Here is a 27,616-nt window from a genome sequence, read left to right as displayed (position 1 = left end):
AATAAGTCCCGAAAGCCCATACTCCTTTTTCCTTTGGTTTGCAAAGCTTTTCCTAAGACCACTAATGTAACTTCCTCGCATTCGAATCACTGCCCCACCAGAACTGAGCCATCAATTTGTGAAGATCATCACAAAAAGTCATGGGAAGCAAGAAACAATTCATAGCATAAGTCGAAAGGACCTGAGCAACCACTTTAATAAGAAGCTCACGCCTTGCACTACTCAAGCATTTTCTTTCCAGCTAGATAGCCTATTTAGTGTCGTTCCTTGATGTAGGAGAATGTTTGTTTCTTATTTTTCCCCACAAAGGTAGGAAGCCCCAAGTAGCGTTCATGTTGCTCTACCACTTGGACACCAAGAAACCCAGCCATAGAAATTTGCTTCCTCAAACCAACTTTGGCACTGAAAGCAAAACTACTCTTTGAAAAATTTAACGTTTGTCCTAACGCTTGAGAGTATACATATAATATATGTTGAATAATCGCACACTTGTCAAGACTAGCTTTCCCGAATAGAAAACTATCATCAACAAAGAGTAAATGATGAATATTCGGAACACCCTCATAAATAAGAATACCGCTAAGAGCCCCACACTGCTCCTTTTTGGCAATAAGTGTCAAAAGACCCTCCACACATAATAGGAAAAGATACAGTGAAATTAAAGCCCCTTGCTGGGGTCCACGGGATGGCACAACATAGCCATTTGGCTCCTTATTAATTAGGAAAGAATAGGAAATCGATGACACACAAGCCATAATCACTCTGATCCATTCCCTAGCAAACCTCAACCTAACCATCATAGCTTCCAGGAATTTCCATTCAACACGATCATATGCTTTGCTAAAGTCCAATTTCAAAGCCAAATACCCTTCTCGACCACGTCGTTTGTTATAGAGAAAATCCTTATTCTCCGCAGCTACTAACTAATTATTAGAGATTAATTTGCCAGGGACAAATGCACTCTGATGCGGAGAGATAATAGTAGACAAAATCCCTTTGAGATGATTAGCTAACACTTTAGCCCCAATCTTATACACTGCATTGCATTAACTAATTGGCCTTAGTTGGGTCATATCCTAAGGTTCGTTAACTTTTAGAATAAGTACGACATGCGTAAAGCAAGCTTCACGCAACAAAAAGGGTCTGACGTCAAGAAAGACTAAACAGCCTTCACCACATCTGCCCTCACAATATACTAAAATTTCTAATAGAAATGTGAAGACATCTGTCTAGTCCTGGAGACTTGGAAGGATGCATTTGAAACAGAGCCAACTTAATTTCCTCTTCCGTATAAGGTTTCAATAACTCTGCATTCATCTCCAGAGTGACTTTTGGAACCACCGCATCTGTCACTTCACTCATGGCATTCGGCAAAACCCTTTAGGACCAAAAAATCTTTCTAAAATAATCCACCACTGTATGCTCGATACCATTAGAAGACACTTTCCAAATCCCAACCTCATCCTTCAGACCTTTATTGGTATTTTTCCTACTCTGATTCGAAGCACGTTGGTAAAAGAATTTTGTATTCTAATCCTTTTTGTTCAACCAATGTGTTCGAGACCGTTGCCGCCAAAAATGTCTATTCTCTATTCAGCCGTGAATCCAAAGTACCTATTAACTCCCTTCTACACACGCTCAACTCCATCGATGGTGGGTGCTTAAGCAAGACACCCAACTTCTCTTGGACCTTCGCAATGTCCAATCTCGTCGAACCAAACACATTGCACTGCCACTCCAACAATGCCACATACGTGGCACTGAATCTTCTCACAAACCTGGAATAACGGGACTCCCGTAATCGGAACACCCAAGCACTCTGAATGACATTCTCACAACCTTCCCCTTGTAACCATATTTCCTCAAACCAAAACCTATTTCCCTTCCTAGCTCGCACCACTGAAGAACTCTGAATCTTCACCAACACCGGTAAATGATCAGACTTGGACGGGCTCAAATGATGCACCCTAGACAACGGGAACCGACCCAACCATGAATTAGTGGCCAATGCACGGTCCAATATGCGCCTCACCTCATCCTCCCTATTATCCGTCCAAGTAAAATCACATCCAACATTACCCATGTTAACCAATTGACAGTTTTAGATCACAGCTCAAAACCCATCCAATCTCACATTACCACCAAGTTGCTCCTACACGCTTAGAATTTCATTAAAATCCTTGAGACAAAGCCAAGGTAAAGACCTTTGCTGCCTAAGAGAAGACAACAAAGACCATGATAAATGCCAATTCGCTGTCGCCGGATGACCATATAACCCAGTCAATCGCCACCAATGGTCAATCCCGCCCTCCCTGCACACCGTGTCTATATGATTTAGCGACGACGAATCATAAAGAGAAAATTAAATGTGATCTGAAATTTACATTCTTTTTGCATCTTTTGGTATAGGTCCCACTAATCATAAAGAGAAAATTGAATGAAATATGAAATTTACATTTGTTATAGACCATTTCCAACCCTTGGGTTAAAACTTAAAATTTTTAACCCATAAAATTTAGGTTTTAACCCAGAAATAATTTTTTTTCTCACACCCTTATGGGTTAAATTTTTAACCTAATATTATTAAAGAACGAATTTAGGATAATTTTCTTCTTAAAGTAACTTTTTTTTTTAATTTTATAAACATTTTAACCTAAAAATATTTAGATTTTGATAAATATTAAAAAATTGCTACCTTTAGATTTGATCGTATTAGATCTTAGTTGTTGGATTTAATGAATTTGTAAATATAAAACTAAAAAGAAATACACATATATGGTAGGCCAGCCCACACTAATTCAGGGGGAATTTTGGGATAAATTTGCCCCAAAAATGAGTTTTGGATTAAAACTCATATTTAGCCTAAGAGTTGGAGCAAGTTGAGATAGGTTTAGAACTCGAAATTTGAGTTTTACTCTAAACGGTTGGAATAGGTCTTTTGAAGTAGAATTTTTATTTTGCATCTGTCTGAAATGTCAAATATGATGCAAATATGTTTTTCATCTCAAATTGGCATTTTTTTCATTGTAAAGTCCTCCTCATTTGAAGTACTATAGTTCCCATTTTGTTTGTTCCCACTGTGATTAACTTCTATTATCAGTTTTTAGACAAGTTTGCATTTTATAGAGCATCTCAAATTATGTTCTCTACTTTAAAGCAATTATAAGAGAGATTAATGAATACGAACCATTATTCACTAATTTGGAAAGCCATTAAAAAGGCTAAAACCTATTAAAAGAGCCTAAAAATTTATATTACAACCATATTCTCTGATTTGGGAAGTCATAATGAATATGAACCAATAGAAATAAGTTTAAAAAGTTAATAAAAGTAACGATTAATGCTAAAAGCTCTTAGGAGTTTCTTTCTTATTCCCCAAGTAAAATTGATTTCTTTTTGTACAAAAAAACTACCGACAATATTAAAAGTTGCACGGCTCATTTTTTTTGTTGTTGACACAAGCGATATTATTCTAAATTAATCTATGGTCTAAGAAAGGAAGTTCAAACCCTAGCACGCATAAGAAGCATACGTTCATTTTGGACAATATGATTATGCTCCAAGCTGATGTATTAAGAATATTTCTCTTCTTTGGGAGAGGTCACAAGTTCGAACATTCTTAAAAGATTAAGAAATAAAAAACTCTTTACAAAAGATAATAATATGTATATATATCAAGCTCTTTATGCAAAGGGAGGATTAGGTGTGGGGTCCATTCCACATCGAACTTCAATAATCCGAACCTTCTATTTTGTAAGTCTCAATTCATAGATGATTCTTGCAAAAATTCAATTCAATTCCAAACCATTTGCCTGTTTAATTATCAAGATAAAATTTCATTGTTTCTTATTAACAAAGTATTCGTTAAGTTTTTGAACCCAATTCGACGTCTTAAATATTTTCGATTTTGCTAATATTTTGTAAGGATGATCTATGAGATGCAACTTGAAAAATAGACGGTTTGCATCGTTACAATTAATCCCTATTTTTTTTTAAAAAAAATGAATCCCTTCCCTTAAAGACTTCCTCTGTATATATGTACATACATTCATATATATGTGTGTGTGTGTGTGTGTGTGTGTGTGTGTGGGATAAGGTCTAGAGACAAATATTTTTACACTTCTATGTAGTCTTTAGAGCATCTCCAAATGAGATGTCAAAATGTACACAAGCTATAAAAGTAAAAAAAAAAAAAAAAAAAAAAAAAACACACTAATATTCTCCAACCAAAGTGCCAAATCCTATATGGCAATGATATGGATTGGCAGCAAAAAGGTTGCTATCAAATTTGACAGCAGCTTCAAATGTTTTTTTATTATTAATTATTACATGTATTTTATTAATTATTAATTAGTTTAATCATTTATTTTATAAAATAATAAAATAATAATTTAATTTGACATATCGGTTGCAGAAAAAAACTTTAAAAGATGTCAAAGTGCCACATCCAAGGGGTATTATTTATTTATTTATTAAATGACTTGGATGCTTATGTGAATTTTAACTAATACTAATGATGAAAAATAAAATTGAAAAACATAAAATCTGGAAAATTAAAAATAAATTTTAAAAAGGGAAGAAACCCTAACTGGTTGTAATCGTGAAAACAAACTACCAGCAAACTTTGAGCCAATAACAAAAACAATGATATCTCTTCTTAATTTGCCGATGGCCGACCAGAAGGGTATTGGATTCTTATTCGAACTTCATCAAAATCTAGACAACGTTCAAATGAAGTGACAAATATTTTGTAAGGATGATCAATGAGATGCAAATTGAAAAATAAACGATTCGCATCGTTACAACTAATCCCTATTTTTATAAAATGAAAAAAAGAAAAGAGAATTCATTCCCTTTTAAAGACTTCCCTAAACCTTATATATATATATATGATGGGGATGATGATGATGAACTTGCCGCCCATTGTATGCGTGGAGCGTGCGAGTGTGAAATTGGTGTGCTACCGAGTGCTTACCGACCGAGTTTCAAAGTTTTCTCAAAATTGGTGGTCTAATGCATCATCTTTCTGGTTTACTGGGGGTCCATACTACATACTCCCCCCACTCACAACCCCACTTTACCCTCCTCTCATTCATCCTCTGATACCTCCACTCAAAGAAACAGATAAAGATTTCAAAGAACATATTCTTTGCTTTTCATTTCAGCCTGCACCATTCGTTTTTCTAAAGTTCAAGAGAGAACCCAAATCCCCTCCCTATCCATTTGATTTAAAGCTCCTTCCTTTACAGCCCCTCTTGCTTTTTTTTTTTTTGTTTTGTTTTTCCCCCAAGGAATGAAAGTCTTTGGCGGTCCAGAAGGCCAAAGCAGTGTCCTTTATTCTTATTCTTGTGTTTTCCTTTCTGGCTTTAATTTGTTCTTGGTTTTTGAAAGATTGAGTATTTTTTTTTCTGGGTGAATTCAAGAAAAATACTTGGAGATGGAACGTGGGGTTCTTGATAGTTTAATCAATAGGCTTCTTGAAGTGAGAGGCAGACCAGGGAAGCAAGTGCAGTTTCAGGAGAGTGAGATCAGGCAGCTGTGTCTCGTCTCCAAGGATATTTTTCTGAGGCAGCCTAATCTTTTGGAGCTTGATGCTCCTATCAAGATTTGTGGTACTTTTACCTCAACCCCCATCCTCTGTTTTATCTTATTTTACTTTAAAATTTAGTATATTAATTATCTTAGTTTACTTTTACTTGGATCAATTTTGAGTTTGGATTTATGGGTCCGCATAAGTTTGATTCGCTTGAACTGGGTTGCGATCAAATATGGAGCTGAATAATTTGTGTTTCCATCTTTGAGTGACTGACAAGAAATCAAGAATGGTAAAATATGTCATAAAGTTCAATGGTTAGGAACATTCGTATATATCCTTACTTGAGATATGTCTTATAAGACAGAGTGCTATAAATAAACAAGTGATCAAGTTAGATCCACTGCTTTTGAGAAATTCATTCTCGAATCCATTGTAATGGTTTGATGACGGGCCATTTAGTTTATGAGTAGAAATTTGTGAACTGTGATCAGTTGCATAGAGTGATGCATAGTTAGGATATGAACCATTATTCCAGCCTGATACGTGTGGCATTTTGGGGTCTCAGGCTTCCATTATCACGCAGTTGAGTGGTTTCATTTCTTTGTAATTTGTACATATGCACAGTAGAGAGAAAATGTTGTGTAGGACAATAGATAATGACAACTTATTTCTTCTGGTGTCAGAAATAGTTTTCGTTTCATTTACCTTTGTAAAATTGTTCGTATCCGAAATTCATCTGCTAGAAATACTTGCTGTTCCACTTTGAAAAACCAAGTTTCTCCCTGAGGGATAATGTCAAAATGATTTCTTGTGGGCCAGTTATCCCTATTAACCACAACCCTATAACTTCAGTTCTTTATGTTCTCTAGTTGGAAGTCGAGATATCCTTCTCTCTAAAGCAGATCTCTAGGTCGATGTTATATGTATCCGCATTGAAATTTTGACATTCCATGCCTGTATCCACACTGTGGTGTAGTTTTTGAAATCTTCTAGCATAAAATTGTTATATTCTGAGATGTTGCAAAGACTAAGCATTGAAGGTATGAATTCTTGATAGTTTCAGCCATAATCTATTCATTTATATGCATGTTTACATTTTTCCCTTAAGAAAAAAGAGAAATGTAATCTGATTTCATATGGGTTTCTTTACATCACACAGGTGATATTCATGGTCAGTATGCAGATCTTCTGAGGCTTTTTGAGTATGGTGGATTACCCTCTCAGTCCAACTATCTGTTCTTGGGGGATTATGTTGATCGTGGGAAGCAAAGCCTAGAAACAATATGCCTTCTCCTTGCATATAAAATTAAGTATCCTGAGAATTTTTTCCTTCTGAGGGGTAACCATGAATGTGCTTCAATAAACCGAATATATGGCTTTTATGATGAGTGTAAACGAAGATTCAATGTCAAACTCTGGAAAGTGTTTACAGATTGTTTCAACTGCCTTCCCGTGGCAGCTCTCATTGATGAAAAAATACTCTGCATGCATGGAGGACTATCACCCGAGTTAAACAATTTAAATCAAATCAAGACCTTAAAGCGACCTACTGATGTCCCAGATAGTGGTTTGCTATGTGATCTCCTGTGGTCCGATCCTAGCAAAGACATTCAAGGTTGGGGACCAAATGATAGGGGAGTTTCCTTTACCTTCGGTGCTGATAGGGTAACAGAGTTTCTTCAGAAGCTTGATCTAGATTTAATTTGTCGAGCTCATCAGGTCTGAAATTTTTTTAATTTGATAATTTTCCAATACCATACAACCAAGAGTTCCTTCCACTGACGCCTTGTTTATATTTGCAGGTTGTCGAAGATGGATATGAGTTCTTTGCGAATAGGCAACTTGTGACAATATTTTCAGGCACCTAATTACTGTGGTGAGTTTGACAATGCTGGGGCAATGATGAGTGTCGATGAGTCTCTTATGTGCTCTTTCCAGATATTGAAGCCTGATAAGAAGCCAAAGTTTAGCTTTGGGAGTAGAGCTGCACCTAAGCCGGGTACTGCATTGAAAGCCAAGGTATCATCCATCTCACTCTATGAACGAAACTCTTTTTTGTAGTTTATAATCAGTCGTAACCTTTTACGTATTGGTATTTGTTGGAAACAGATGAAAAAGTAGAGAATTATATAGAAAAATTTCCAACTATCATCCATGCTGATGTGAGCCTAGAAAATCACTGCAAATTAATATAATGCATCTAAGTTGGTTAGTTGTGCAGTTATATATATATAGGAGTCCCATGCCTTAATTCAACAATTTTTGAGTGCTAATGAGAGCTCCAATCAAGTCTCTGTCTGAGTTAAACATTTTTGTTGTCGTATTTTATTGGTAAAAAAATGTTCTCTCAAGTATCCGAACTTGGTGTCTGTTAAGAGTTGGTACCTCGGTTTATGCTATTTAATTTTCATTCTTCCTTGTTATGTTGTAGGCTGCATATTTTACTGGATTTTGATATTATATGCGCTTTATTAGCCTTCACTTTATAGATGAAACTTGCCTTCCCTCGTTATGATATGTATTTTTCTTTACCTCCAGTCGTTTCTTGGTGCAATGGCGTAAGGTATTGCGATCCGAGATTTCTGAAGAAAGTACCTGCCTTAAGTCGGAAATAGGCAACGTGCCGGTTTAACTGTTTAAGCCCTCTAATTGTTTTCAATACAAAAATACAAAATCGCAACTTCTTTCAGCTAGAGAGAGTGCAGAAGATCTTCCCAGAAAATGTGCAATGCCCTTGTATGCAGTGGGGACTAGTACTACACAGCCCACTCTATGCAATAGCAATAGGTAAAAAGTTGTGAAAAGAGTTTTTTTCTCTTTTCTTTTTTCTTTTTTGTGTTTTTTGGGTGGGTTGTTTGAGTCTTGCTTTTCATGTAAAATAAAAAATAGTTGTAAGACTCGGTTGATTATTCTCTTATCTTTGTTGTATCTGTGTATAATTAATCAAAGAATGAAAATAGTAAGTGTCCTTGGAAGGGGAAAAAGATCTCTTAAATAAAAATGAGACTCACATATTTAATGGACTCTACTTTTAATATTTATTAAAAAGATGGTGCAAATGATGAGACAGATGGTAATTGTAGCATTACTCAAAAGCAATTTACCCAAATAAATAAAAAAAAAAAAAAAAAAAAAAAACTAAAACTAAAAGAACGAGGATAAAGCATTGATTATGTATATCTTGTCCACATTTGAGATAATACACTTCCCACCACTAAAAGTAGTGGTGATTTATGCTCTCCTCTTACGTAGAAAAAAAAAAAACATAACACTGATATACATAATCACGAATATACATATACAGAAACAAAAATTAGCAAATTACGCACATGATTACAATGGAGCAAAAAATAATTTCAAAATTTTAAAAGACGACACGTGGATTTTTTTTTCTTCGAAAAAGATGATATTGTCCCCATTAAATAGGTAAGGCATAAAAATGTTTTCACGCGCAATTCAGCATCCTGGAGGCTTGAACAGCTGACTAAGACTATACCAAGTTCCACTGCTCATGGCATGAAAATGTCAAAGACATTAAAGATAGAATTAATTACTAAATCGTATCTTTAATACATTTATAATTGAAGATCAAATAGCTATGGTTAACAAGAATGCTTGGTGGCAATTATATGTGGCGTGTCAAAGACATTAAAGATAGAATTAATCACCAAATTGTATCTTTAATACATTCTTAATTGAAGATCTAATAGCTATAGGTAACAAGAATGCCAGGTGGCAATTATATGTGGTAACAAATGTCATTAGTTGTATTATAGAAATCTCTCTCTCTCTCTCTCTCTGGTACTGAATATTTTCTGAATTGATCTCAATCTTTTTGTGAGCTTCTAAGTTGGTTATGATGGTGTCCAGAGCTTGCGATTCACTATGGATTGTAGAGTTCTTGATTGGCGGGCGCTTGATTTCACTGCGGGTTGTAAGGTTTCTTGGATCTTGATCTTTGTTCTTGAGCTATTTGTGAACACGAAGAATTCCTGAAAACAAGAGACAAGAATACGTGTACAAAATAATATTTTTGTGTTAATTAATTTTAGGGTTACGATCTCTCTCAAATTTGGTCCTCTGATTCGATCTCCGTAAGATGTAGATTTGTTGATCCAAGGGCCGTCGAGGCTTGATCTTGGATAACAGTTGTAAGTTTCTTCAAGGGCCTTCGTGGCTTTGATCTTGAAGGTTGATGGAAGTTTCTTCAAGGGGCCGTTGGGGCTTGATCTTGAGTTGGTGGAAGAGCGGATCTTCAAGGGCTTTTGGGCTTGATCTTGAAGAACGGTTGGTTTTCTTTAAGGGCTGTCGAGGCTTGATCTTGAATGAACAGTTGGTTTTCTTCAAGGGCTTTTGGGCTTGATCTTGAAGAATAGATGGTTTTCTTCAAGGGCTTTTGGGCTTGATCTTAAAGAATAGATGTGTGGATTTGTTTATGCTGTTGATCCAAAGGGCCGTTGGGGCTTGATCTTGAAGGAGGGTTTGACGAAGAATGAAGAGTGCTTTCTCCATTCTTCGGGATTCTTGGGAATTTGGGGGTTGGATGCTTGAGAGATTTAGAGTTTCAAAGCTTCAAGGATTTTGGATGTGTGGGGAGTATTCTCTTCCATTTTGGGAGTAGAGAAATGTATTTGTGAATTGGTGTGTGTGTTTTTGTGTGTGTGTCTATTCCTTTTGATGGAGAAGCCTATTTATAGGTTTTGAGAGTGAATCACCACCATCCATTTTTTTGGTGAAGTGAGTGGATGTTGTAGGTGAAGTAAATGGAAGTTGGTAGGTGAAGTAAATGGAGTTGGTAGGGTGAAGTAAGTGTGTATGAGGTTGGTGAAGTAAATGGAGTTGGTAGGGTGAAGTAAATGGAGTTGGTGGGTGAAGTAAATGGAGTTGGTAGGGTGAAGTAAGTGTGTGAGGTTGGTGAAGTAAATGGAGTTGGTAGGTGAAGTAAATGGAGTTGGTAGGGTGAAGTAAATGAAGTTGGTAGGGTGAAGTAAGTGTGTAAGGTTGGTGAAGTAAATGGAAGTTGTAAGTGAAATGAGTGTGTGATGTAGGTGAAATAAATAAATGTTGTAATTTTAATACCTTGGTTAACATTTATTTCACTGAAATTTCGATGTCTACACTATTAATTTCTTATGAATTTGTTGTTTTCGGGTGGAAATTTGGCATGTGTTCTGTTTCTGTTGATGTTTGGGTAGTTCTTGCATCTTTTTGAAGAATTTCTTCTTCAAAATTGTTCATGTTCTCGACAGTTGGTGATTTCAGATATGCAATTTTCAGTTCTTTAGGGTTTCTGTGTACTTGTTGCTGATAAGGCCGATGCCATAGTAGTGATTGATTGTTGAGAATATAAGTGAAGGTGATGCCAAGATTTGTGGTGAAATTTGTTTAGTGTTCTTGATATATTTGTGAAGGCCAATTGCCAACTATATTGTTTACTTGTTGATTGCTAAAGATCAGTGCTTGTTCTTGATAATTCAGTATGACTAATTCTTAAATCAAGATTGAAGGAATTTTTGGAATGTTAACAATTAAGCTAGGAGAAAAAAATTACTCCAAATTGGCATATCAATTTAGTTCAGTACTCAGTGGTTATAAGTTGTTTGTCCTCCTAACTTTGTTATCAAAACTAATATAAGGGCAACAAAAGAAATTACAGTGGCTTTTCAGGAATGGGAACAAACTGAATGACACTACTTAGTATTTTGATTACTACTTTGACAAATGATTCTATTAATCATGTACTTGGTTGTAAAGTTGCTCATGATGCTTAGTCAATTCTTGAGGATCAATATGCTACTAGTGTCCAAATCTAAGATTAATATGTTGAAAAATGAGTTTCAAACTTTAGGAAAAGGAACTAATTCTATTGACAAGTTTCTTTCTTGGCTTAAATCTATCAGAGATTTGCTCATTGCTTTTGAGAGGCAATATCTGACAATGATTTGATCATTGCAGCCTTAGCTGGTTTACCAAGGGAGTATGCAATAATTAGAACAATTATTCTTGCTAGGGAGACATCTACTTCTCTAAAAGAATTTCGTGTTTAGCTTCTTAACACAAAAAGGGATTTTGACAACATGGAACACACTCTTTCTCACTCTATGACAGCTCTTTACAAGCAAGGTTCTTCTACATCTAGAGAGAGTTCAGGTTCTTCATCTCAATCGCATTCTACATTGGTAATGTCTCTTCTACTTATAATTCTGGTACTAGACCTTCCAATTCTCAGAGGAACAACTTTGGAGGACATCAAAAAGGTGGTTACAGGTATTACAACAAAGGCAGAAATTTGAATTCTAATAATCGACACGGAGGATGTTAGTCTTAGTCTGGTAGCACAGACACTAGATTCAACCTGCAACCGAAATGTCAGATATGTCAGAGAAAAGGTCATACAACTGCCAACTATTATCACAGGATTCCAAGTTCAAATCAGGTTCATTTGTAGGAATGTCAAATCTGTGGAAAACTTGGACACATTGTGCTGGATTGTTATCATAGAAAGAATTTTGCTTATCAGGGAGTTTCTCCTCCTCCTTCATTACAAGTTTATCAAGAGTTTCCTTATCCATCATCTTCTAGTTCATTTCCTAGTTCTTCTTAGCCTAGTGCATCTCTTTATGCTATGCAAGCTTAGCATGTGAATTCCTATTCTCCTAATGATGTTTAGGTGGTTTGCATCGAGGCTTTGCATCACCTGACCTCTGATGTTCATAATCTTGCACAAGCTACTCCCTTTGAAGGTTCTAATAGGATTAAAATAGGCAATGGTCAAGGTTTCCCTATAAAGCACATTAGTTCTACTTTACTCATAACTCCTTCACATACATTGAAATTGACTAATGTTTTACATGTTCCTCAAATTACTGAGGATTTGTTTTCTGTCAAACAATTTTGTAAGGATAATAAGTGTGAATTTATATGTGATGATATGTGATTTTATGTGCAGGACAAGGTAACAAAGGAGAACCTTTACAGAGGCAAGAGTAAGCCACATGAGTTGTTTCAGATTCCAGTTGCAAGACTTATGAATTCTTTAGTGCAATTTAGTACAGTTTCAGCATATCTTGGGCAGTATATCAAGTCTTCATTATGGCATCAGAGGTTGGGCTAACCTACAATGAAGTCTTGTCTTCTGTTTTGAATAAATCTCAGATTTCTCATGTAATTGATGATGTACATAAAATGTGTTCTCATTGTATTCAAGGAAAAATCTCTAGACTTTCATTTCCTACTGAGTCTGTTAGTTGTTTGTTACCTTTTTAGAAAATACATTATCATATACTGAGGCCTTTTCCAATCAAATCCATTGAAAGGTATAAATACTATGTAACCTTTGTGGATGATTGTACCAGATTCATCCAGATTTTTCTTCTATGCAATAATCAGATGTTTTACGAGTATTTTTTGCAGTTTTATAATTTTGTAATGGTTCAGTTTGGTGTTGTTATTAAGTGTATTCAATTTGATGGAGGTGGTGATGTAAACACGAAAAATTCCTGAAACAAGAAACAAGAATACGTGTACAAAATAATATTTTTGTGTTTAATGATTTTGGGGTTACAACCTCTTTGTAATTTGATCCTCTGATTCTATCTTCATAGGGTGTAGGTTTGTGGATGAGTTGTTGATCCAAAGGGCCGTCGGGGCTTGATCTAAGGATGAACAGTTGATGAACGATCTTCAAGGGGCGTTGGGCTTGATCTTGAAGAATGGGTGTATGGGTTTGTTGAGGTTGTTGATCCAAAGGGCCGTTAGGGCTTGATCTTAGGATGAACGGATGATGAATGATGAACACTTTCTTCAAGGGGCCGTTGGGGCTTGATCTTGAGTTGGTGGGAGTTCTTCAAGGGCCGTTGGGGCTTGATCTTGAAGGAGGATTTGATGAAGAACGAAGAGTGCTTTCTTGATCCTTCGGGATTTTCTTGAGAGCTTTAGAACTTTAAGGCTTCAAGGTTTTGGTGTGTGTAGGGAGTATTCTCTTCCATTTTGGGAGTAGAGAAATGTATTTGTGAATTGGTGTCTCTTCCTCTTGATAGAGAAGCCTATTTATAGGCTTTGAGAGTGAATCACCACCATTCATTTTTTTGGTGAAGTGAGTGGATGATGTAGGTGAAGTGAGTGGAGGTTGTAGGTGAGGTAAATAGATGATGTAGGTGAAATGAGTGGAGGTTGTTGGTGAAGTGAGGGAATGATATAGGTGAAATAAGTGTTGTATTGGTTAACATTTATTTCACTGAAATTTCGATCTCTACAAATGCCCCCACTTCAAGGCGCGTCGTAGACATGTGCTTGTCACGTGTAGAAGATGCGTTTTGAAGTCCCTTAATGCAGATGTCAACCCAAGGGCCGTCGAGGCTTAATCTTGAATTGGGCTGGAAATTTCTTCAAGGGCCGTCGAGGCTTAATCTTGAATTCGACTGGAAGATTTTCTGGTTTCCTCCAATCGTTGATTTTCCACAGGCTTAATCTTGAACTGGGCTGGAGGATTCTTTTGGTCTCCCCCGAAAGTCTGAACTTACTCCTTTTATCTGGAGTTGAATTTGATTCAAGGGTGGTGAACACTTGATTTTGAATCGGACTTGTGATTTCTTCAAGGGCCATCGAGGCTTGATCTTGAGTTCGACTGGAAGATTTTCTGGTTTCCTCCGATCGTTGATTTTCCACAGGCTTAATCTTGAACTGGGCTGGTGGATTCTTTTGGTCTCCCCCAAAGGTCTGAACTTGCGCCTTTTATCTGGAGTTGAATTTGATTCAAGGGTGGTGAACACTTGATTTTGAATCGGACTTGTGATTTCTTCAAGAGCCATCGAGGCTTGATCTTGAGTGAAAATAGGACCATGAGTGGTTTCAGGATTCAAACACATGGCAGGCAAGCACGAGGTGGAGGTGATGACCTGTTTCTTTGTTCAATCTTTCCAATTCATATTGAAAAGGGTTAGAGGATGACTCAGCATATGCAGTTATTGCGTTTGCTGATGATCCACAAGATTGATGTTTCATTGTCACTCGTTTTAGCTGTTCTCCAAGCAGATGTGGTCCCTTCTCTAGAAGTGTATCAACCGTTGAAGATGACTACTCGAGAGCAATGCTAGGTAAGCAACCAGGGAATAGATTCCAGGTAGTCGGTTCCAGATCGAAAGACTGACTCCAAGTGCCGGCTAATTGCTCTCTTTCTCTTTGCCCAAAGGAAAAAACAGGGAAAGAGCATGATATGAGATACCTTTGCTTTCGCCCTTGATGATATGAGATACTTTTGTTTTTGAAGAAGCAGCGAATGAATCAGCACATATATTTGTTGCGCTAGTCTCCACATGCTTCGATCTACCGTTTCCTCCTGCCTCATCTGTACTCCAGGCATCTGGTATCTTCTTTGGGGGTACATCAATGGTTGAAGATGAGTACTTGAGAGCAATGCTGGATAAGCAATCAGGGAAGGGATTCCAGGCAGTTGGCTCCAAACAGAAAGCTTGATTCCAAGTGCCGACTGATCTCTCTCTCTCTCTTTGTCTTTCAGGGAAGAACAAGAACAAAGGAAAGGATGAGGGAAAGGCATGCTATGAGATACTCTTGCTTTCGACCCTAATGATATAGGATACGTTTGCCCTCGAAGACTTGGTTGAATAGGTGTTCTCAAGGGAAAAAGAAAACTGAGCATGTTGAGAGGTTTGGTTGCAGCTACATTCTCGGCCGAGAAGAAGAGTCATGCGTTTTTGGATGTATGCCTTGCCATGAATGTTGACATATATAGGAATTTTAATGGCAAGTAGTAGTGCGGAGGCAGCTTTGTCACCCATGCTTGTCGGCAAAAGTGTGGTAGTTGGGATAATGACCTCCACGCGTTTTCAACTTTGTCAGAGATCTTTGACAAAGTTGCACGCGTTATCTGAAAAGCCGAGATGCGGCTTTGTCACCCACGCTTGTCGGCAAAAGTGTGGTAGTTGGGATAATGACCTCCACGCGTTTTCAACTTTGTCAGAGATCTTTTGACAAAGTTGCACGCGTTATCTGAAAAGCCGAGATTGTGTCTGAAGAATGTTGACGAACTTTACGCAGGAAAATCCGGCTTTTAAGATTTGAAGAGTGGTGTCTCTTCAATTTTTTGGAATCGGTGGTTGTGTCGCCTCTCCTTTTATAGAGGTATTGATCACCTCCAACATGCACACTTTGAAGATTGCCCATTCGTGAAAATCGTCTCCGGTGTATTTTGTTTTAACGGCCTTTGAGATTTTACTCCATCCAACCCTTCTCTTTTAACATCTTTGAAAATGGCTAACCCATCTAACATTTGCTTAGATTTGAGTCTCAGCAGTGATACGGGTGCGCCGCGTCAGGGTAATATATGGTGCCCGTCTTTCTTATCTTCTAATGGCCCTCTTACAGGTGAAGACTTCGTGATGAAAGATGCAACAACAGCTACGATAGTAGCTAGGAACCTCCTCACTCCTAGAGATAGTAGGCTGCTTTCACAACGGTCCGATGAGTTGCCCGTTCAAGAGTCCCTAGCTCTCAGTGTTCAGTGTACGGGCTCTGTGTCCAACATGGGCCAACGCCTACTTGCTCGATCCCGTCAAGTTGAATCATTGATGGCGGAGGTAGAAAAACTTAAACAAGAGATCAAACAGCTTAAGCGCGAGAATAGAGGTTTGCACGTTCTTGCAAATAATTATTCGACAAGCATGAAGAGGAAGCTTGATCAGCTACAAGAATCTGAAGGTCGAATTCAAAGTGACCGTCAAAGGCTTGCAGCTTTCTTCCAGAGGCACTTTTTTCCTTCGTCATCTAGCGTTCCACCAAGTATTGAGGCCTCGAATGATCTATCTTCGATGCCTCCCGCTCCTGGAGTTTTGCCAAGTAGTGGGGCTTCACGTGAACAACCTTTGTGAAAGCTCCATCTTTCTTTTTTTTTTTTTTTTTTTTTTTGTGCGCACTTGTAATTTCTCGGAGATCAATGGACATGCTTTATTTTATTCAGTGTATTGTGCTAAATATAGATAAAACATATATATCACCAAGATGTGTTATTTCCTTTTTTTTTTTTTTTTTTTTTTTGGTGATTTTGATGATGATTTTGCCGTACACAGTTTATGCTCTTGCGGGCCAGGAGTGTGGTGCGTTTGCTTTAGGGGTAGTAGCGCTTCAAAAATCTGCCGTTGATGGGGCCGATCTTCAAGCCGTCTTCTGCCATGATTAAGTAGGCGCCATTGGTGTAGACCTCTTGTATTACTTAGGGTCCATCCCACTTTGATGTGAACTTGCTTTTTGTCTTGTGGGTTGTAATGATAGGCCTACGCAATGCCAGCACGAGATCTCCGACTTGGAAAGACCTTGGGCGGACTTTCTTGTTGAATGCCTTGGATAGTCGTGCTTGGTAGCATTCCAAGTATTGTTGAGCTTCGAGCCTTCTTTCATCCAGCACTTCCAACTCTTGAAGGCGCAACTTTGCATTTTCTTCATCAGTCAAGCCTTCTTGTATAGCCATCCTTAGTGAGGGGATTTGACTTTCGAGCGGTAGCACAGCTTCCACGCCATATACAAGAGAATAAGGCGTAGCTTGGGTGGGAGTCCTGTATGTAGTCCTATATGCCCAAAGTGCTTCACTTATTCTTTCAGGCCAGTCTCTCTTTGTTCGGCCGATTACCTTTTTTAAGAGGTTGAACAACGTCTTGTTGAATGCTTCTGTGAGGCCGTTGGCCGAAGCATGATACATGGAAGACTTGTGCTGCTTGAACTTGTATTTGTCGCAAAGCTCGTCCACGAGTCGGTTGGAGAACTGTTTTTCGTTGTCAGTGATAATGTAGCGAGGCACACCATATCGGTGGATGATATGCTCCTTGATGAAACGAACAACAGTTTCCTTTTTGACTTCCCTTAAAAGTATGGTTTCAGCCCACTTGGAGAAGTAATCTGTTGCAGCTAGGATGTAAGCTTCTCCTGCAGATGACTTTGGCGTAATTGGTCCTACAACGTCCAATCCCCATGCGTCAAACGGCCATGAAGCAACTGTAGGGTGTAATGGTTCAGGTGGTTGATGTATGAAGTAAGCGTGGAATTGGCAGGCTTGGCACCTTTTGGCATGTTCCAGGCAGTCCTTCACCATGCTCGGCCAGTAGTAACCCATTCTTTTAAGTTGGAAACGTAGCCTTGGTCCAGACTGATGTGCCCCACACATACCTGAATGTGCTTCTTCCATGGCTTGATTAGCTTTTTCCTCACCTAGGCATCTCAGGAGCACTCCTTCAAAAAGCGTCGGTAGAGTGTCCCTTTGTAGTAAAGGAAGCGAGGTGCTCGTCGACGTATTTCGGAACGGTGTCTAAGATCATCTGGAAGCTTTCCGTGCTCTAAGTAGTCAATCAGCGGTTGTCTCCATTCTTCAGCATCGACTGGAAGTACTGAGATGACATTTGTATCATCTAGTGACATTTCATTAACGAGCGGAATCACCCATCTTTGGCAAACTGGCACGCCTGCAACTTCATCTTTTCTTAGTGTCATACTCGAGGCTAGATTGGCAAGAGCGTCTGCCATTTGATTTTCCTTTCTTGGCACATGTTCTAGTGTCACGGCCTCGAACTTTTGTAGCAGTTGAGTTGCCAGCCAGAAGTATGAGACAAGATCATTTTTCCTCACCTCATATTCAGTTGAGAGCTGATTGATTATAAGCTTAGAATCGCCATATACCTCAAGAGCTGTGATTTGCATGTTGATCGCCATTTGGAGCCCGATGATCAATGCTTGGTACTCAGCAACATTGTTGGAGCATAGCTCACTCAGTTGGAAGGAGTAAGGTAGTATTTGCCTTTGTGGCGACATGAATACTACTCTTGCCCCCGCTTCGTCTGCTCGTGCGGATCCGTCGAAGAACATCGTCCATGTCGGAAAGATGTCGATGTAGAACACCTCCTCGTCAGGCAAGTCGTCTGAGATTTTCCGATCAGCCGGGATTGGATGATCGGCAAGGAAGTCTGCTAGCGCTTGTCCCTTGACTGCTTTAGCTGGGACGTAGATGATCTCATATTGATTAAGAAGCAAAGCCCATTTGGCGAGTCACCCTGTTAAGACTGGCTTGGACATGACGTATTTGACAGGGTCGCCTTTAGCAACGAGGTGGATGGTGTAAGCATGCATGTAATGTCTGAGCTTCTGAATGGCAAACACCAAAGCGAGGCACATCTTTTCTATTGGGGAATAGTTCAACTCAGCGCCGGTGAGAGTTCGACTGAGGTAGTAAAGTGCTCATTCTTTCTGGGATTCATTATCTTGCGCCAAGAGTGCTCCGATTGAACTTTTCTGAGCAGCAATATACAATATGAGCGGTTTCCCGGGCACAGGTGCCCCCAGGACAGGTGGACTTGACAAATATTTCTTTATGCTTTCAAAAGCATTATGGCATGCTTTGTCCCATACGAATGGAACATCTTTCTTCATAAGGCGACTAAACGGTTGACAACGCCCTGCGAGGTTGGAGATGAAGCGTCTGATGAAGGCTAGCCGTCCTTGTAGACTTTTCAGCTCGTGCAGGTTTTTTGGCTCGGGCATGTTTTGAATGGCCTTGATCTTTGATTGGTCTACTTCAATACCACGGTGCTTGACGATGAAGCTGAGGAATTTTCCAGAGGTGACGCCAAATGCACACTTTAACGGGTTCATCTTGAGGTTGTATTTTCGAAGCCTTTCGAACACTATTCGCAGATCCTTCAAGTGGTCTGATCTTTTCTTCGTCTTAACCACCACATCATCTACGTAACATTCTACGTTTTTGTGTAGCATGTCATTGAAGATTTTCTGCATTGTGCGTTGTTACATAGCTCCAGCGTTCTTTAGACCAAAGGGCATCACCTTGTAGCAGTAGATACCTTTTGGAGTACGAAAGGCTGTTAGTTCCTCGTCTTCGAGGGCCATGCGAATTTGTTTGTACCTAGAAGAGCCATCCATGAATGATAATGCCTCATGGCCAGTGGTTGCATCCACCATGATTTCAATGATTGGCAAGGGGAAGTCATCCTTTGGGCAAGCATCGTTGAGGTCTCGGAAGTCTACGCAAACACGTATTTGTCCTGATTTCTTAAGGACAATGACGATGTTGGAGATCCACTTGGGGTATTGCACTTCTCGAATAAAGCCTGCTTTGATTAGCTTGTCGATCTTGACCTCGATTTGTGGGATAAGCTCATATCGATAGCGTCTTTGAGTTTGCTTTATCGGTCGTGTTCCAGGACTGACCGCAAGATGATGAACAGCGATGATAGGGTCCAAGCCGGGCATTTCTTTGTAGGTCCAAGTAAAGACGTCTTTGTACTCTAACAACAACTGATAATACTCCTCTATCTCATCCGTACTTAATAATGCACTTACGAAGATAGGCTTTGGTTCCTTACTTGTACCTAAGTTGAGTTCCTTGAGATCATCGACCGTGGCTTGCCCCCCATCTTCGAGCTGTGGTGGTGCAGCAGTGACATCCTCCTCGGGGATTTCATCTTCTTTACCTTCTTGAACCGTGATGTGGAAAACATCTTGGACTTCCTTTTTAGTGTTGTCTTCTCGAGCTTGTTGGCATAAGGATTGTCTGGTGTGGATGATAGTACGCCTTCTTACTTTCAGTGGTCCCTTTGTGTCGACCTCTAGGATTGCTTGGCGCTTCATCCTTGAAGGAATCAAGCTTCGAACATCGCTTTTTTCTGCTAACCCATCGAACTTTTCTTCCTTTGGTGTTGTCTTCTTCTTTCCAAAAGGCTTCTCATTATCTTCAAATCTTTCCAAAGCTGATCGTCGCAGAGGAGAGATAGCTGTGTTGCTTTGTTTCTTAGGCTTTAACAACCTTTCAAAAACAGAGCTTTGGGATGTTGGCGTGTTAAGCCTCTTGAAGACAGAGGTTCGGTCTTGACTACCAATGCGATTAAGCACTGAAATTATGGAGCTTGAATGGCTCATCCTATCGAAGACCGACATCCGAGAGGCGGGTTTAGGCTCTTCTTGGTCTTGTTCAATGCTCACGCTGACGTATTGAGTGCTAGTGTTTTTAGCTTTGTTTGAAATCATCACAGGTGCATTTGGTGTGAAGCCAAGTCCGGCTTTGTTGTTGTCAACTCCGTAACCATGCTCCTTCAACTTCTTTTGAGTTTTGGTGAGGTTACGTTCTTTGTCATTGACAGTGTTTGAAACCTTCTTTCCAGCCGCCTCAGAAGAAGCGAAGTCGTACCCGGCCTTTGACATAAGTTTGTAGGCGTTTGGGTCGAAACCTTCCTCGGTCCTCTTGGTTGGAAGAAAGCTTGATTCCACCTTCTTTGGTAGAGCTTTTATGAAGCCTTGTGGTAGTCTTACGGCCTTAGCACCCCCTAGCTATGTCAGAGGCAAAACTGCATTCGTCTTGAGCAACTTTACATTATCTGTGTGCCACTGTGTGTCGGCTTTTCTTGTTCCAGTTTCGAATGGAGATTGACCATTCTTTCTTCTTGACATCGGGATATACCGGAATATGGGTGCGTTCGGCCCTTCTGACGGCATCCTACTCCCTTTGGTTGTTGCAGGTTAAGCAAACTCGTCACCGTCTTTGGTTGAAGATGGCACGGCCTGCTCTTTTTGCTTTTTAGGCATGGCTTGCCACTCCTGCTTTTTAGGTGCTGCTTTGCCCGTGGATTTGATCTCTTCCGGAAGAGCTTCGGGTACCATGTCTTCGTCCATGTAGAACTTGGCGTCTGCAAAGTGTGATTCGGCTTCGGTGAATGACTTGGTGTCACCTTGGATCACCTTCACTCCTTCTTGGTAAAATTTTAGGCATTGGTGAAGGGTGGACGGCACTACCCCATTTGCGTGGATCCAAGGTCTTCCTAAGAGCAAGCTGTAGGAAGTTCTTGTATCAATCACGTGGAATATCGTGCTTGATTTGAGCTCACCAATGGTTATCTCTACTCGGATCATGCCCATCGCCCTTTGTCCTCCTTGGTTAAAACCCTGGATCAGCAGACGGCTCAAGGACAGTTCATTCACCTTGATGCCGATTATGGTCATTGTTGATTTTGGCATGATGTTTATGGCCGACCCACCATCCACAAGCATGCGGTTGACTTTGTATTCTCTTACGTACCTTGAGACGAAGAGAGGACGGTTGTGAGGCTTTGATCCCAGCAGTAGGTCTTCGTCAGTGAAGTTAATTGCGTCATGGGTGGCACAACATGTGGCACATTCGTGTGGCTGAAGCTTCGAGCCTTCGTCGTTACTTTCTTGCACTTCGTGGTCGTCGGGACCTGCCAAGACTGCTGCTAATGCTCTTCGTATCTTTTTTGGCAATGGTAAAGTGTGTTGGCAGACCTTCTTCAGGTGTGAGGGTCTTTTCTACCTCAGTGGCGATAGCTTTGCCTTTTGAGGGCTCTTTTATTTCTACTTCAACCATGTGACATGCCACAGTAGTGCACTGTTGGAAAAAGTCATTCGGGAAGTACTCATGCAAGGAAACGAGAATGCGTGGCTCCTGCTCCATAGGTTCCCCAGCATATGTTGTCTTATCATGCTTTATGTTTCTTTTAGGCTTCGCATTGTTGCGGCCGTGGTGATTTCTTCTTTGTTCCATCTTTGGCTGTATGACTCGTGGTCTTGGTTTCCTTGTCTTTTTGTAGGTTACCAATATCCATCCTTCTTCATCATCAGCATGTGCATCTTGGTCGCTTCCCTCCAGTGATGGTTGTGTAGGAGGTGCCGTGCAACTTGAGCATTCACGGGAATGGTCAGGTGTCGTTTGGAGAGGCACAGGATTAAACGATCCAAACGCAATTGTAGTGGTATGCGTTGCAGCCGTGTCCTCAAGGTCGAGCTCAATTTGCCCTTGTTGTGCTAGCTTCTTGATGAGTTCTTTAAGAACGAAGCACTTGCCAACAGGATGGCTCACAATACGATGGTACTTGCAGTACCTAGGCTCGTTTGTGCGATTCATTTCTTCAGGACGCTTGCATTCGAGTAGCTCAATTACCTTTTTTTTCAGCAAGTCATCTAACACGGCAGCCATATCAGAGTCAGGAAAAGGGTACGTTTTCTGTTCCAACTCTCTCAAAGTGCTCTTGTATCTGTCTTGGGTGCGAGAAGGCTCACTTGTCTTTATCTCCTTCGCTTTCTTCTTGGAGAAGATCTTGATGGGCGCTGAGGTGGTCTTGATGGGGGTAGTGTTGACGGTGAAAGCTTCCTTAGCGGGCTTCTTCCCAGTCTTGTCTACATTTGGGGCGAATACTTTGTCCTTCTTGAAGTTAGTAATCGGCTCATTTTTCCTGTGATTAGCGATACTCAGCTCCATGTCGTGGAAACGAGTTGCCAGCTCTTCGAATGTTCTTGGTTTTATGCCTTGGAGGATGTAATGTAAACCCCAGTGCATGCCTTGAATGCACATCTCAATGGCAGAGGTTTCAGAAAGCCGATCTTTGCAATCCAGACTTAAAAGAACGCCATCTATTTATGTAGTCGACGACAGGTTCATCTTTCCATTGTTTCGTACTGGTCAGCTCTAGCATGCTTACAGTATGACGAGTGCTGTAAAAGCGGTTGAGGAATTCCCTTTCTAGCTGATCCCAACTGTTGATAGACTCGGGTTCGAGGTCGGTGTACCAATCAAAAGCGTTACTTTTCAGTGAACGCACGAACTGTTTGACGAGGTAGTCTCCCTCTGTCCCAGCATTGTTGCAAGTTTCAATGAAATGGGCGACATGTTGCTTCGGGTTGCCTTTTCCATCGAACTGCATGAATTTTGGGGGCTGATAACCCCTTGGCATCTTCAAAGCATCAATCTTCTTGGAGTAGGGCTTTGAGTACAGTACAGAGTCATGTGAACTTCCTTCGTACTGTGTCTTGATAGTGCTTGCAATCATCTCCTGTAGTTGCTGGATAGAGAGAGATCCCATGAACGCCATTGCTTGGTCTAGCTTCAGCTTCTCTTCGACTTTCTCTGCTGGAGGCTCCTCTTCTTCGTCGACTTCTTTCTCTACTAGGCTATCATTTGGGTCGACTTTCATGTCAGGCCGCGCATCTAGTTGGTTGACGAGTGCGGCAATCTGCAAGTCCTTCTCTTTCACAGTCCGTGTAAGCTTTGCGATTGCTTCATTCATCTGAGCTAGCTGCTCCTCGATTGAAGTTGCTCCAGTGGTCATGACTTGCATGGTTGTACTACCGCTCGAATCAGCGTCGGAGAGTAGGGACTCTGAGTATTTCCTCGGGCTTTCCCCTCTTGATGCCCTTAGCGAGGCTAGGGTGATCACAGGCTCGTGCCTCAGGTGCTCTTGTTCCTTTGACAGAGTTAATGCAGGGGCGGAAGCCGCGGCAAAAAGAGCTCTTGCCTTACTTCGGGTTATGATGCCCAAAATATCACCACTTGCGGCGATGATGTTCTTGTTCTTTGCTTTGATTGCAGGAACAGCTTGATCCTTTCTTGATGCCGTTTGCGTTTTTCGATGATTTGAGAATAGAGATGAGAGGTAGAGATGTCCCACCGGGCGTGCCAAATTTGTAAACACGAAAAATTCCTGAAACAAGAAACAAGAATACGTGTACAAAATAATATTTTTGTGTTTAATGATTTTGGGGTTACAACCTCTTTGTAATTTGATCCTCTGATTCTATCTTCGTAGGGTGTAGGTTTGTGGATGAGTTGTTGATCCAAAGGGCCATCGAGGCTTGATCTAAGGATGAACAATTGATGAACGGATCTTCAAGGGGCGTTGGGCTTGATCTTGAAGAATGGGTGTATGGGTTTGTTGAAGTTGTTGATCCAAAGGGCCGTTGGGGCTTGATCTTAGGATGAACGGATGATGAATGATGAACACTTTCTTCAAGGGGCCGTCGGGGCTTGATCTTGAGTTGGTGGGAGTTCTTCAAGGGCCGTTGGGGCTTGATCTTGAAGGAGGATTTGACGAAGAACGAAGAGTGCTTTCTTGATCCTTCGGGATTTTCTTGAGAGCTTTAGAACTTTAAGGCTTCAAGATTTTGGTGTGTGTAGGGAGTATTCTCTTCCATTTTGGGAGTAGAGAAATGTATTTGTGAATTGGTGTCTCTTCCTCTGATGGAGAAGCCTGTTTATAGGCTTTGAGAGTGAATCACCACCATTCATTTTTTTGGTGAAGTGAGTGGATGATGTAGGTGAAGTGAGTGGAGGTTGTAGGTGAGGTAAATGGATGATGTAGGTGAAATGAGTGGAGGTTGTTGGTGAAGTGAGGGAATGGTATAGGTGAAATAAGTATTGTATTGGTTAACATTTATTTCACTGAAATTTCGATGTCTACAGTTATGACATTTGAATTCGGTAAGGCATGCGGGCACAATGGAAAGTGATTTTCGTTGACCTTTCGGTTTGGAAGATCAATGCATTTAACTAATTTCAAAGTACGAAAGATTAACACAAATGACCAGTATGATTAGACAGAGGCTTTTTTGCTCTATTTATGAAAAGTGAGTCATACTGATGGGCAGATTTTGGGTAGCTGAGGGGAAAAAAATTGCTAGATTCTGCGTCTTTTACTGGAGATCAGTAACATAGGTTTTGGAGAAAAAATTATATGATCAGTTTAGGCCACTATGGTGACTTCGCCCCTGAAAGCATGCAGGTATCACGTTAGAAAAAGATGGTCATTCGTGTTCTGAAGGAGCTAAGTAGGCTGAAAACTTACTATAAAAAGTCTAGAATATTTTGAGTCCACGGGAAAAGGATTCTCTATCCAATGGCACTAGGTCATGAATAATAATTATTTGTCATCATAAATCTGTCCACGATCGATATAACGGCTAATCCTATTTTATATGGACATGTTGTATCAATTAGAGATAATGAAGATGCAGGGTCACTTTACATCGTGGCTCCGCCCTTGACAACAATGTCGTAGGGGTGGGACCCGGGGGAGTGGTAGGGCGCTTTGCAGGTCCTGTAGATCATGGCTCCGCCCCTGACAACGATACCGTACGGATAGTTGCATCTTCGGCCCTGCGTTGAGAGGTGTACTTCGTACGTTGGGGGTACGTACTACCCAGGGCACTTTGGAATTGCTTGTCATAAAAGAATAAAAAGTTCATTTTTATTGTGAAATTGTTGGTGCTTCTCTACAAGGTGCTTCGATGTGAGCCAGAAGCATTTACAAAGTTTTGTTTATCAATTACAGTCAATAAACATTATTAATCTTTTCATAAACAATATCAAACAAACCCATGGCTAGCATAAAAGTATATTGTGACCCACCATATACTTATAACGGACAACTTTAATCTCTCGAAATTATAAGGGAACCAAAAGGGCAGAAAACTAAAAGTAACCTGGCAGACTTTTATATTGTGTTAAAAAACAACTTGACGGAAAGTTTTATTAAATAAAAAAAAATAGTTATACTTAGTTAAGAGATATAAACTTTACCCATTGTAATAAACACTAAACGAAAACTGGAAAATAAAAGGTACAAAAGAAGAGGGGAGACATAAACCTCCCTTCGAAACAAAAATTGATCAAAATACAAGCAAAAGAGGGGATATAGAACTAACTCCTTTAAAACAAACTCTAAAAAGAACAAACCAGCAAAACAAACTTCGAAACACCAAAACTAAGATGTTGGGGAAAACAATTCCTCAAAGAAAATATCATTTTGAAATATAACAGCCAACCGAACTTGTCCGGTGATGTGTTTTATCATAGTATGTTGGCATAGTTGAAATTGCAAAAATGGAAGTCACTTCATGTTGGACTCCTAGGTAAGGCAAACACAAAACTCAAAAAATGGCAATGGAACCCTTGAAGTGTAAAACCAATTTAGACGAAATGATAAAACACTTTTTCTTTTTTCATTTTTTTTTTTTGGGGGTTTTGCAAACAGCGCTTTCTCGCAGCGATGAAAAATAATTATGTTTATATAACTTGGTGCAGCTTCGATCCCCACCCATCCCTCTCTACCCTAGCATCTAACAATTTAACCCACTAACGCTATTGTTTGTAAAAGAATTGCTTTTGTTTTGTTTTGTTTTTTTTTTTTTTTTTTTTTTGGGTTTTGCAAACTGTGCTTCCTCGTAGTGGTGAAAAATAATTATGTCTATATAACTTGGTGCAGCTTCGATCCCCACTCTTCCCTCTCTACCCTAGCAACTAACAATTTAACCTACTAACGCCATTGTTTGTCAAAGAATTGCTTTTGTTTTTTCATTTAATTTTATTTTCCGATTAAAAAAATAAAAATGAAAAGTGTGTGAAAGACTAAAAATAATGTGCCAAAATAAGCCCCTTATATAAATGGTTGTCTTCGACTTTGCTTGCATCACTGTTCCTCTTGTGGCATGAATATTAGACCAAGACTTCCAACTTCCAACTTCCAAAATAGCATTAAAAAAGTTATGACTTGGGTTTCCAAAAAGCGACCGACTCTTTCCAGGTCCAGTGCCGAACTCCATAAAATCCGAAATTAAAAATTAAACTAACAGATCATAATAATTAATTAAGATGTTGATGAAATGGAATTTATTAATATTCTGAGTTTGAATAGCAAATTCTTCTCCCACTCTTTCGTTGTTTATATGCAATATGATAAGCGCAACAAACCCAATAACGGAATGGTACGACACTACCTTCATTGTTGCTACCAATCGAGGAAATGCCAGAAGAAACTGTGAGTAAATTCCAAGAGATAATTTAATCGTTAATAACTTGAAGCAAATGCGAGAGAGAGAGAGAGAGAGAGAGAGAGAGAGGGAGAGTTGACTCCTCGAGCAGCTGAGACAGAAGCTCAAGGCAGGTATATGCCAATAGATGCTAGAATTGATTCTTGCCATTGAAGTATTATCAACCCTTTAAATAGTCAGCTACTTTCTCATTGATATCCACGCCATAAACCAACAACACATCTTCATCTCCCTCCTCTAAATGTTAAGTTCAACAAGCAGCAGGTACCAATTTACTCATATGCCAATAGATGCTAATATTTCTTTAATCATATGCTTCTACAAGGGTTGTGGATTTTAATTTGTGACAATAAAGATGGGATTTATTATTGTCCTTTTATATTTATTTTGTATGCTCTTGCTTCTGCTGCAGTTGATCATTATTCCTTTTTCTTATGCAGAAGAACTTAATTTACA

At 39.7% G+C, this 27,616-nt stretch overlaps 1 protein-coding gene across 1 annotated transcript; it reads left to right on the top strand.

The window, feature by feature from the left end:
• The first annotated feature begins 4,908 nt into the window (after nucleotides 1–4,908).
• On the top strand, nucleotides 4,909–8,559 carry LOC103931814 (serine/threonine-protein phosphatase PP1 isozyme 2). Its single transcript, XM_009341341.2, is given in 5 exon segments — nucleotides 4,909–5,612; nucleotides 6,696–7,255; nucleotides 7,339–7,395; nucleotides 7,397–7,555; nucleotides 8,075–8,559. Coding segments are annotated over 5 exon segments (975 nt in total). The 5' UTR covers nucleotides 4,909–5,437; the 3' UTR covers nucleotides 8,099–8,559.
• The last annotated feature ends 19,057 nt before the right edge of the window (nucleotides 8,560–27,616 follow it).

Source organism: the organism of the source record quoted next, unplaced genomic scaffold, assembly GCF_019419815.1.
Source record: "Pyrus x bretschneideri cultivar Hongxiangsu unplaced genomic scaffold, Pyrus_bretschneideri_v1 Contig21, whole genome shotgun sequence".
In the NCBI taxonomy this organism is placed as follows: Eukaryota; Viridiplantae; Streptophyta; class Magnoliopsida; order Rosales; family Rosaceae; genus Pyrus; species Pyrus x bretschneideri.
The sequence above is the reverse complement of the archived record's forward strand: the minus strand, read 5'-3'. Positions and strand labels throughout refer to the sequence as shown.